At 42.1% G+C, this 11,623-nt stretch overlaps 1 protein-coding gene across 1 annotated transcript; it reads left to right on the forward strand.

Moving 5' to 3' along the window:
• The first annotated feature begins 2,614 nt into the window (after window positions 1–2,614).
• Window positions 2,615–11,241, forward strand: PURB (purine rich element binding protein B). Its single transcript, XM_057732238.1, has one exon. The coding sequence runs from the start codon at window positions 2,772–2,774 to the stop codon at window positions 3,687–3,689; it is 918 nt and encodes a 305-aa protein (XP_057588221.1). The 5' UTR covers window positions 2,615–2,771; the 3' UTR covers window positions 3,690–11,241.
• Window positions 11,242–11,623: the final 382 nt, after the last annotated feature.

The following is an 11,623-nucleotide window of genomic DNA, read 5'->3' on the forward strand; positions in this document are numbered from 1 at the left end:
GACTCACATTCATTCGTGCTGGATTTGCCAAAAGGCAGTAACAGCAAGTGCTTAAGGCCACCAAGAAGTAATAACTTCTGGGGGAAGAATCTGATATTCCAAAAATGCATCAAAGCAGCTCCTCCTGTTGTGTACTGTTTATTGTGAATTACGTAGGGGAGGAGCACCTAACATTTGCAACGTCTGGATCTCTGAAGTCTGAAATCAGTGCCCATCATCTACAACAACAGCATCAGCTCTAGGCACTCAGAGCACATGCTCTAAAACCACCCTTCACTCCTCTCTCACATCCCCACAGCCGGTTTTTATTTTTATTTTTTAAATATTTATTTACTTATTTGCCTGCACAGGGTCTTAGTTGTGACATGCGCAATCTAGTTCCCTTACCAGTGATCGAACCTGGGTCCCCAGCATTGGGATTACGGAGTCTTAACCACTGGACCACCAGGGAAGTACCCCCACATCTGGTTTTTAAATCTGGACCCTTCCCGTGCCCCAAAAGCCCCATTGGCTCCTTCCCGCTCCACCAGCTGCATCCAGTCCCCGCTGGCTTGGGTGTGCAATGTGGTCGTTGACTCCTGACCAGGCCCACCCATGCTGTCCTTGCCATGGCCACCTCCTCGAAACACAGAGGGGAGGTGTCACACTCCTGTTCACATGGTTCCAGGGGCTCCCCCTCAACTCCAGCCCAGTCTCCTGCCTACAAGTGAAGGCCTCCCCACTGGGCCCAGGTTTAGCTGCCTCTGACTCTTGTTCACCACCGCCTCCTCACAGACCCTGGGCTCCAGCCAAACTAGACGTCTCGCTATCTGGGAACACATGTTCCCTCTGCCCAAAATAACCTATATTCATCTCCACCTGTCGAGATCTGTCCTTGAGGGTTATTCAATAAATAGTACTGGAACAAGTGGTCATTCGAAGGAAATTCTTTAGATTCTTTACTTCATACTATCCACCAAAATGTATTCTAGATAAACTGGAGTTAAACATAAAATATTGAATATCATATATTCAATAGAAATATATGATATAATCACATGTATTAAAAAATTGAATTGTAAAAATTCTGAAAAATGTATGATTGTCAAATAGATGAAAAGATAGAAGATGCTAAGCTTAAAAGCCAAGAATGAAATTTCAAAGGAAACAAAACAATGGATCTAACTCATTAAATAGAACTTGACTCACTAGAACCAAACCGATATGAAACGAACAGAGGCGTAGAGAGTCCTTCACATGAACTGAGTCCTGGGGTCCCCTATGCATGGAAGTGGTTTGGTCAGCAAGAAATTAGAGAAGGAGCTTCATGGACATCTTTTATGAAGGCCAAGTGATGCCTGACATCACATTCCTTCCCTAGGGATAGGAAATGTCCACCTCCTCCCCAAGATTGAAATGTTCAAGGTCTGAAATTTGATGTTTTCCCCTGGACTCTCCTGTGCTTAGTTGATAGCTATTATTTCATTTTGTTTGATTGGGTCTTTTTTATGAAACAGGATAAAGGCTGATTAAGTACTTGGGGAGGGACTTCCCCATCGGTTCAGTGGTTAGGACTCTGAAATTTCACTACAGGGGGCACAGGTTTGATCCCTGGTTGGGGAACTAAGATCCTGCATACCGAACTGTGGCCAAAAAACACAAAAACCAAAAAAATTCGGGACCTGCTTCTTCTATGCAGGTTATGTGCTTTATGTGCATGACCTCACTCAATTCTTATAGCAACCCCACAACATAGGTACTACTATTCCCACTTAACAAGTGAGGTGATTAAGACGCAGAGATTAACTGAAGAGCCCAAGACCTCACTGCTAGTATGGGATTCAGATCCAGGCAGGATGACTCTCAGCTCACACCTCCTCCCGCCAAAAGACATACTTTTCACTTTCAAAATCCATCCCTGTTTCTCCACACAATGCCACACATGAAACACGTATTCTTCCCAGTTAATGTGTACAATGGTTGTCAGTCCCTGTACATAGGTGTTTGCTAAAAGTTAACTCCTTTCCGAAGCTCTCCATCCCCACTACGACTCTACCACTGCTTAGTTCAGGCCTTCGTTTTTCCTTATGCTGCTGTCATGGTGATGATGATGTTATCATGTATGTTCCAGACAGTATGCACGGTATTCCACGAAGTAAAAAAGAGTGCACATTTACTGAGCACTCACTATAACACAGGTATTACGCTAAATATCACTCACGGATTATTACCCAGCAATCCTATAAGGCTAGTTTTGTTTTGAGTACAGACGACCCCCAATAACCTCCCTCTTTTAATTTCTGTTTATAAATAATAAGTGTATAACTTCCCTAGAATAAACCGCACTTATTTAAAGCGTACATTTTAATGAGTTTGCCACATCTGTGAAACCACTACCCCAAACAAGACAGAGACCGTTCCTATCGCCCACAAGCGTCCCAAGTACCTTCCCAACTTAGCCTGCGGCGTCCCCTACCCCTCCCCGAGCCCGTGACGTCAATGGCCTGCGCCCCGCCGCCGCAGCGCGCGGCACTTCCGGCAGCGAGGACGTGGGGGGCGGGGCGGTGTCACGGAGGCGCGCGCCGGAAGTGGGCCCGACGGAAGTGGAGGGGCGGGGCGCGGGGGCGATGGGGGGGTGGCGGCGGCGGCGGCCGGCGATGAGCAGCGGGAGCGCGTGAGCGGGCCGGCGGGCGAGGCTGGGGGGCCCGGGAGAACGAGCCGCAGGGCGGAGGGCGGGGGCGCGAGCGCGGCGGGCGGCGGGCGGCGGCCTGGGCGCGGCGGCGGCCGAGAAGATGGCGGACGGCGACAGCGGCAGCGAGCGCGGCGGCGGCGGCGGGCCCGGCGGCTACCAGCCCGCGTCCCGCGGCGGCGGCGAGCAGGAGACGCAGGAGCTGGCTTCGAAGCGACTGGACATCCAGAACAAACGCTTCTACCTGGACGTGAAGCAGAACGCCAAGGGCCGCTTCCTCAAGATCGCCGAGGTGGGCGCGGGCGGCTCCAAGAGCCGCCTCACGCTGTCCATGGCGGTGGCCGCCGAGTTCCGCGACTACCTGGGTGACTTCATCGAGCACTACGCGCAGCTGGGCCCCAGCAGCCCGGAGCAGGTGGCGGCGGCGGCGGGCGCCGAGGAGGGCGGTGGGCCGCGGCGCGCGCTCAAGAGCGAGTTCCTGGTGCGCGAGAACCGCAAATACTACCTGGACCTCAAGGAGAACCAGCGCGGCCGCTTCCTGCGTATCCGCCAGACCGTCAACCGCGGCGGCGGCGGCCCCGGGCCCGGAGGCCTGCAGAGCGGCCAGACCATCGCGCTGCCCGCGCAGGGCCTCATCGAGTTCCGCGACGCGCTGGCCAAGCTCATCGACGACTACGGCGGCGAGGACGACGAGCTGGCGGGAGGCCCGGGCGGCGGCGCCGGGGGCCCCGGAGGCGGCCTGTACGGGGAGCTCCCAGAAGGCACCTCCATCACGGTGGACTCTAAGCGTTTCTTCTTCGACGTGGGCTGCAACAAGTACGGAGTGTTCCTGCGCGTGAGCGAGGTGAAGCCGTCCTACCGCAACGCCATCACCGTCCCCTTCAAGGCCTGGGGCAAGTTCGGGGGCGCCTTTTGCCGGTATGCGGATGAGATGAAAGAGATCCAGGAGCGGCAGAGGGATAAGCTTTATGAGCGACGCGGCGGGGACGAGTCTGAGGGAGAGGAGGTGGATGAGGATTGAAACGCGCAGCTTCCCCTAAGGGCCTCCCCACCCTTTGGCTAGAGAGCCCCCCTTCATGTTCATCCCCAGTGAGCTAGTGGAGGGGGAGCAAGGGAGGCCCCAGAGGGAGAAAAGGAAATTTTAAATAATATAGTTAATTAAGAGAAATAACCATAAGAGAACTGTCACGGACAATTAGCGAAAAGCAGTAAAGTTCCAAGGAATTGACAGAAACCTGCAAAGAGAGGACAACAGCGTCTCACCTGAGCAAAAATCTCAGCGTCTGTTGCTTCCCAGCTGAGGTTCCTAAATCCATCAGGATAACCCTGGGTGGGATAGATCCTTGCACATTGGCCAAGGAACACCTCTTGAGTTACCCGCACCCATTGATGACAGCTGAATTTGTGTTATACCTGGGTAACCTGGTCTAAAGATCTTTCCAGACCTCACTGTTGGAATGTCTATCCTTTCACCTCCATCGAAATCAGCATTTTGGATCTAGATCTTCATGGAATTCTTGTGAAGAGAGAGGCCTTTGCAGTTACCCAGTTCTGAGGGTACAAGTTTCATGAAAAGGAATGCAACTTGAAGTTATCATGGACAGGGCAAAATAAGAATTCAAGAAGTCACCAGGGAATACAGAAACAAATTGGATCCATTTTTTTTTAAATGGTTTTGCATGGAACCTGCACCAAGACCCATGTCTTGTCTTTGCAGAATTATTTTCTGGGATGCAAATAGATTCAGATGTCAGTCCTTGAACTAGAACCCGTTACTATAATATTTTGGAAGTTGGCAAAATTTTTTCAAAGTTAAAAGCAGTTTTACATTGGGGGTTGCTGAGGTAGGCACAATAAGAAATCAGGCATAAAGCACAAGGAAAACTGTTTGAGTGGATTGGTTGCTGCTCACTAAAGTTCTTCCCCGATCTCCAAATATGGAGGTCATGGCTTAGATATGAATGAGAGCCAGATCCCCGTGGCTCCATCGTGTGAGCCAGTGAATTATGGCTAATTCGGCTGTTTCAGCTACTGGTTGGCTGGATTTTAAACCATAAAACTTGAAGATATCTACAAAAGGAACAGTGTGGCTACAAGCCTGAGCTTTAATGGAATATAAGTCCTCACAGAAAAGTTCGATATAACCAAAACTGAAGTCTTCATCTACCTTCAGCTTAATCTGTGGATTTGTTCAAATACTAAAGATCCTCAGGTCCAGAATTCCAGCATCATTTATTCTTTTAAAATAAATTTTTAAGAACTTGATCCATTGTATCAGTACCTCACAGTCAAAGTTGGCAAATGATGGATAAGTGATTCAAGCAGCGTGCCCTTTGGAAGCTGAAATCCATCTGAATGGAGCTGAAGTGAACGTGAATATGCTGACTATATCTTGGAAGCATTTTTATACCATCTTGAAATCTCACCAAACTGGCTTTTGCCAGTTTATCCAGCTGTCTTTCAAGAATAAAAGTTGGGGTTTTCAAGGATCGCCTCTTCTATATTTTAAATGGATTTTCAGTATGATTTTTACTAATCAAGTTAATCCCACCCCATCAAAAGGTATTCCTAGAAGTGTCAGAACCTAGGTAACTTCGAATTGAATGGGAGTTAATGTTCTTTCCAAAGTTTTCAGGTTATACTTTGTGCAACACCTTCTCAACCAGGAGGCAAGTAACCCCACCTCCAAAATCTTAGTATTTTTTTTTAACTGCATGCCTGCCCTTTATTTGAGCTGCCTTTTAATTTATTGCATACCCTTTTTATTATCTTATTTTGGTATTATTCAATCTATACAATCTTTTTGTATTTATTGGGAAATAAGTGATATACAAAAAGGTCGTTTTCATGAATTGTGGCTGAGAGGGAATAATTGTGTATATAAAATTAGGCTTTTTTTAAAATTAGATTTGATTCAGAATATCTGATTTTAGATTTTTAAAAAAAAAAGTGGAAGAGCCACAAACATTGGTGCCCTTTTCAGACTATTTCTCTACTCATCATCCACAGTAGACTTTTTAAACAGATTTTTTTTAAGCTTTTCTTTTTTTTTTTAAATTTTTCTCCGTTGCAAAGAACGTTTCCTAAATTGTATGGGAGCAATAGTATTTTTGATGTTTTAATGACATCCGTATACTTGTACTGTATTTTGTACTACAAGGCAGCTGTTTTCAATAATGTCCTGCTGTATTTACCTATGTGTTTTGAGTGTTTATTTCTTTGCTGCGGAGAACAAATCCCTAAGTAGTTTTAGCAAAGGAGCTAAGAAGCTAGCATTATTAGGTTTGCAGAAACTGTTTAAGTTTCAAACTCTGAGGCAGCAATGAAAATTAAGGTTGCAGCTCTTAGTTGTTTGCTGTAACTTTTTCATTTTCAAAACATGTATAATTCCTGTATAGACCAACTTGTTTTCTTGCTTCAGTGGTGGTTCTGTTGCTTAGCTGCAGTGAGCCAGTTCAATTTTGCAAAGGTGCAGTACCTCTCCTTTTTAAGGGGTTGGTTTATTCTTTCTTCTTTTCTTTTTGTTTGGCTGAATTGCAGTAACTAGCCTTGCCTTTCTACTCTGTAGAAATGACAGGGTCTTCACAATCCTTCACCAGTGGCTACTAAGCTATAATTAGCTGAATAGAAAGAATGTGGAAGTGGTCTGAGGCATATAGAGTATATGCCAAGAACACTACCATATATGGCATCAGCTTTGGTTACCAGAGAAATTTTCTTAGTCATTAGACCATATAACAGTAATATATCATATGTAAATCTTTAGATATCAATTTGAGAATCCTCCAAAAAAAGGAGCAAAGAATGCATAAGCTATGTGTTGGAAAAAGTAATTTATATTAAAATTTTGACCTGCCTATGTAAGATTAAGTGGTAAATGTCATAGTGGTGGGTTTTCAAGTCTTAACCAATCTCAAAGGTTTGTTTCTCCTGCAGGGGGTGGTTTATGGCCTCTCTTCTCAGTGCAGGAAGATTACAGGAGGATGTGGATTAATTGTAGCATTCACTGATCCTCATTCCAGTACTAGGGACAATAGAAATCTGCAAAGCACAGAGACTACACTTGGTGTGTGGTTTGTTAAACAAGGTGATATTAACAGGCTAGCTTTCAGAACTCATTCATAAATATTGCTTATTAAAGGCAATGATCTTTGTTAATTCCAGTCAGAAAATAGCACTGTACAGACTATGGGAAACCAATTTTTTTGTTTTAACTTTCAACCACTACTATGAACAGTGATTTAGGGCTGTTTTTCAGCTTTGGCAAACATCCCAGCTAATCACATGTTCAAAACAGTCATATGCCTGAGAAGTAGGGAACTAAAATTCCTTCTCAGATAACTGGTAGAATGTTTGTTTCTCAAACTACTGCAGTCACAGACACGAGAAATCAAATTTTAGGAATAGAATCAAAAGAGCAAAAATCTGTGATGAGATACTACTCTTCCCTTCTGGTTTCTATTGTCCCTACCTATCATTCAAGTAGAATGGCAGTTCTAGTCAGCAAAGAAAGTTTTCAGTGCATATGCTGCACAGTACAAAATGTAAATCTGTATGGCACCAAAAATCAAAGTGAAAACTAAACCAAAAACCCAGACACCCTATGTTACTATGGGAGGCATGTAGGTGGTGTAAATGACTGTAGCTGTGATACACACATGGCTACCTGTCAAGTCACTTTCCATAATTATTTACTGCAAAATGATTGAGAGGCTTTGGTGCAGGCAGCCTATTAACCTACTACTTCCTTTGTTACCTCTCAATCACTTTGCAATAAATTGCAGGTCTTTTAAGAGATTCAAGCTTCAGTTTTCTCAAAAAACAAAACAATTATCCTGGTTTATCTGAAAATGCAGGGTTGTGGGCAAAAGAGGCTGGTTATAATAATGCCCTCATATTGAGTGGTCTGTAAATGGCTGCACACTTAAGGCACTATAGTTGCTGAGGATGCTTTGTTAAATGTGACCTTGACTGGCTTTACGGGGTGTAGAATATGCTCTACACAAGGTATTAAAAGGTGACTATTCATTTGTGTCTGCCTTGCTCTTGAGGTGGATAAAATTAAGGAGAAGCTTGAGTGTGTAAGCCATGCACATAGGTATTCTTCACTGTAAATTTTGTTTTCATTTTTAACCCAATTATGGTACTTTGTCCAATGCACAACTGATCTCTCAGTAGATATTCATTTGAAAATAGTGTGGCCTTGATCAGTGAAAAGGGGAAGGAGAGAAGTGACTTTTTGCTTATGTAACAATGACTCCTTTGCTGAGAGTTGTTCTGAAACACTCTTAGTATCTCATGGGTTTGTGATTGGTCTCCTTGTTAATTGGGGAAAGTTAATGTTTTTGACCCTGGAGTTATTAATTCAATTGAGTTGTCTTCTATTTTTAGAAAGTATCAGAATTGCTGTGATAAGTAACATAGTTGACTGCTTTGATGTCCAATCTCAGGTTTTAGAATATATAGTGGTGTAAAATTCCACTGTTAACTCTTAAAATAATTTTAATTTAGTATACTCTAAAAGTCACCTGCATAAGGCCTGTTCAGAGAGCAGAGCCTGCCATCCTTTTGCTCCTTTTCCACTTTGTACTTCACTTGAGAAAGTGTCGAGTGATTTTACATTGTATATTTCCATTTTAACCCTGACATATTTCTCAAAGATAAAGCACTTTTTGATCATGAAATACATGGAAACTTTGTGATGTGGGTCATGGTTTCTCAGGCTCCCCTAGATAATTTGCTTAAGAATATCATTCTAACTGTGTAAGAAGAGTAGAAATCTTTGCTAATGTTAGAAAGTTTGTATTATTGATCTAGAATGCATTTTGCTAGCTTCCAATGGATGGGAGAGTAAATAATGCTGCATTCACAATTTAATAAGTTACTTTCCCTTGAGCCTTAAGGTTACTTTTTTTCTGTCAATAACAGCACTGAACTTATAGTAAATGAATGAGATTACCAGTTTTCAGGGTTGGTTTTAGAGTACTGTAAATCAATTAGCTGTCTTCCGAAACAGTTACCATTCCCATTGAATAAACTTGGTAATGGGTGGGGAGGGCGGGTGGGATTGTTTGTAAAAAAGAAAAAAAAAAAAAAAAAAAAAAACACATTTACGTAAAGAAAAATATAGACACAAAAGAAAAGTACCTGACAATGCCTCATTTGAAATTCCAGACATAAGGTGGAAATGGCAAATTATAACCTCATTTCCCCTGTTTTTAATCTAGAAAAGCGAAGTCATTAATTTTCAAGTGTTAGCCCCCAGAAGTTTCAAGTGATAGTAGACTGTTGAATGATGACTTCTCTTGATATATCAATATCTGCCTGCTTTTTAGTTGAAGTTGCTGTTCCCAGCCCTCAGTCTTAAAACTTAGTGTCATTACTGATGAATTTAACAGACTCTTATTTCAGTAAATGTGGTCCAGTTGTCAGTATGAAAATTAAATTTGGAAAATAATATTGCATCATGAAGACTTATTACTGTAGTAATTTCCAGTTGATAACTGTACCCCTGGTCCAAGTAAGACCTTTATGAATGTATTTTATATTTCCTAATGAAATAGGGAATATGCCATCAATATAATCACCTTTATTTGCAATCTTTTACTTTTCATTTGAAAATCTAACTCATGCCTATCAAATGAGACTTTCCAGTGGGTATAGGTAAAGCCATGTTAAAACAACAGCAAATGCTGAATTGGTAGTGTCACTGCTCAGTAGGACTTTTAATAACAGGAGGGCAGAGTTTTATTTGATGCAAAAATGTTACTTTTTTCATAGGTGCTTCTAACAATTTGATGAAAGAGTATAACTATACTTTTGATTAACATGGGATTTTGAGTCTAGGAGCAAATTTCATTTTCCCTATGTAATATGTAAAATATCCATTCACATGGATAAGAGAGGGCTGATCACACCTTTAATAGGATGAAATGTGGGCCCAGAATATTGGAGAGAAAGCAGTAGACCTGTTCAAGTTCATTGTCCACTAGCATATTGCAAAAGGATGGGTTTGTCTTGTTTTTTCTTCCCCATTTCGAAGACATCAGCAGGTAAATCTTTCAAGAAAACTGATTTAGATCGTCTCTTATTTCTTAAAGGCAGACTCTCATTCCCAGTCTTGCCCTGTGTTGTAAGATCAGGCTGGCTCAAAAAATCTGTACACATTTGGAAATAGAGTGGCAAGTAGTAGATTTCTTCCCTTTTTTAAATTCCTTTTTCAGGGACATATAACTGCAGGGAGAGTCCCAAGAAAATTGAAAAACAGGTATGTTGGTATTGTAGGAATTTGAGTTTCATTTTAAACTGTTCAGATATGAGGCATAAAACCTTTTCTCCCAGCCCACATGTCACCTCTGTGTCAAAAGCTCTCTGGATTCCAAGAAGCTAATAGATTGGGCAAAAGTCCAGAAACTGACTAAATCAATACAGGGCATTCTTAAAAAGAGTTTTGTATGTTATGGTAGCAGGCAAGTAAATTTGAGTTTTTTTCCAATGATTATCAATATTTGAATAATAACTAAGGTTATCAGTATATTTGGACTTTTTTCTAAAGTTCTAGAATGATTAGCAGGCATTTATTCTTCCTTTTGCACTTTCATGCAGGTTTTTTTCCAAGACCATTTTTATAAGTCTCCATTTTTTGATATATATTTCCAGATAACACACTTTCTATAGTAACCTTCACTGCCAGTCATATCTACCAGGGGCTTCCTTAGACTAGATTCTTCACTCCAAAGTTGGGACTGATGTCCTACCAGTAGAGAATCTACAGAAGTAATTTGAATGAATTAAAACCAAATCCTGATAGCAGGAGACAGAGCTTCCTGATCTAGATGTACAACTAGAGTTTAGGTTGGAAGTTTCTTTAAAGGGGGTTTTGGGGATGTCTTTAGTCTCTGTAAATATCCACATACTTGTGCATTGTAAACCGAGTGTGTACTCCTATGTGTGAATTTGTAGAACTGACTTCTGCTTCAAGAGAAGCTGCACCTTTAATTTTATAAGGTCCTCTTCACCTGTTAACCCTATAAATATTTGTAAATAGAACACTAAAATTTGTAGTGATAGGATCAATTTGGGAATATCTGCTGAGAGACCAAAAAGTTCATTTTTTTAAGTACCTTGGTTAAAAAGTAAAGATTATTCCTCTTATTTTTTAAAAGAAGAATGCACTTTAACAAACACAGAGCTGCATGGGCAATTCATACAAATCCATGAAGTGCAGTACCCATTCAGAAATCATACTTCCTGGAAACCATTCAAAAGCAGAGTCTAGATGGGCTGTTGATCTCACTGCCTGGAGGTTGAAGCTCAGATTCCGGTCAGTTTTGAGAGGAGCAGGGCTGCTTCAAAAGAGCAATGTGAATACAGCCAGAAGCTTCAGTCAGGTCTGTAAAATGGCGGGTCCCGTATTTACCACTAACTAGCAAAACTGACAGAAAAACTCATAGAAAAGAATCCTTACTGCTGGTGTGCACTCCTTACAATAGCAGACTTTTGCAAATGGAGTTTTACAGTCTATATTTAAAAAATTGTATGTTTGTAACAAATAAAGTATGCGAAAAAGTGAATGACAATCTTGTGCTGGTGTCTCTAATTTAAGGAATTAGGTGGTGACTGGGAGGGAAATACCACACACCAACTGTTGAGGTTCATAAATGGGTCTGGAATTGGGTGAGTTCCCACTTGAAATGACTTAAAAGCTGTTGCACATTTCATTTGAAGTACATACAGCCAGTTAGTTCTAGACCCTCTGGGTTCCCATAACTCTTCTAGTTAGTAAGCAATCTTTAGATTTCATGCTTTGGTTCATATTCCAGATGGGCCAGTTGTTGTTTCCCCTAATTTCCTATTCTACTTGCTTTTAGGCCCCTGTCATCTCCGATGGCTGTAAAGAAACTACTACCCCACATGTTCACTCATCATTTAACATAATTGACTGCTTAGGGAGTA

The sequence above is a fragment of the Hippopotamus amphibius genome, chromosome 4 (genome assembly GCF_030028045.1).
Source record: "Hippopotamus amphibius kiboko isolate mHipAmp2 chromosome 4, mHipAmp2.hap2, whole genome shotgun sequence".
Classification (NCBI taxonomy): Eukaryota; Metazoa; Chordata; class Mammalia; order Artiodactyla; family Hippopotamidae; genus Hippopotamus; species Hippopotamus amphibius.

Coding starts and splice junctions, on each gene's coding strand:
- PURB (XM_057732238.1), top strand. CDS start 2,772: ATGGCGGACGGCGACAGCGGCAGCGAGCGCGGCGGCGGCGGCGGGCCC.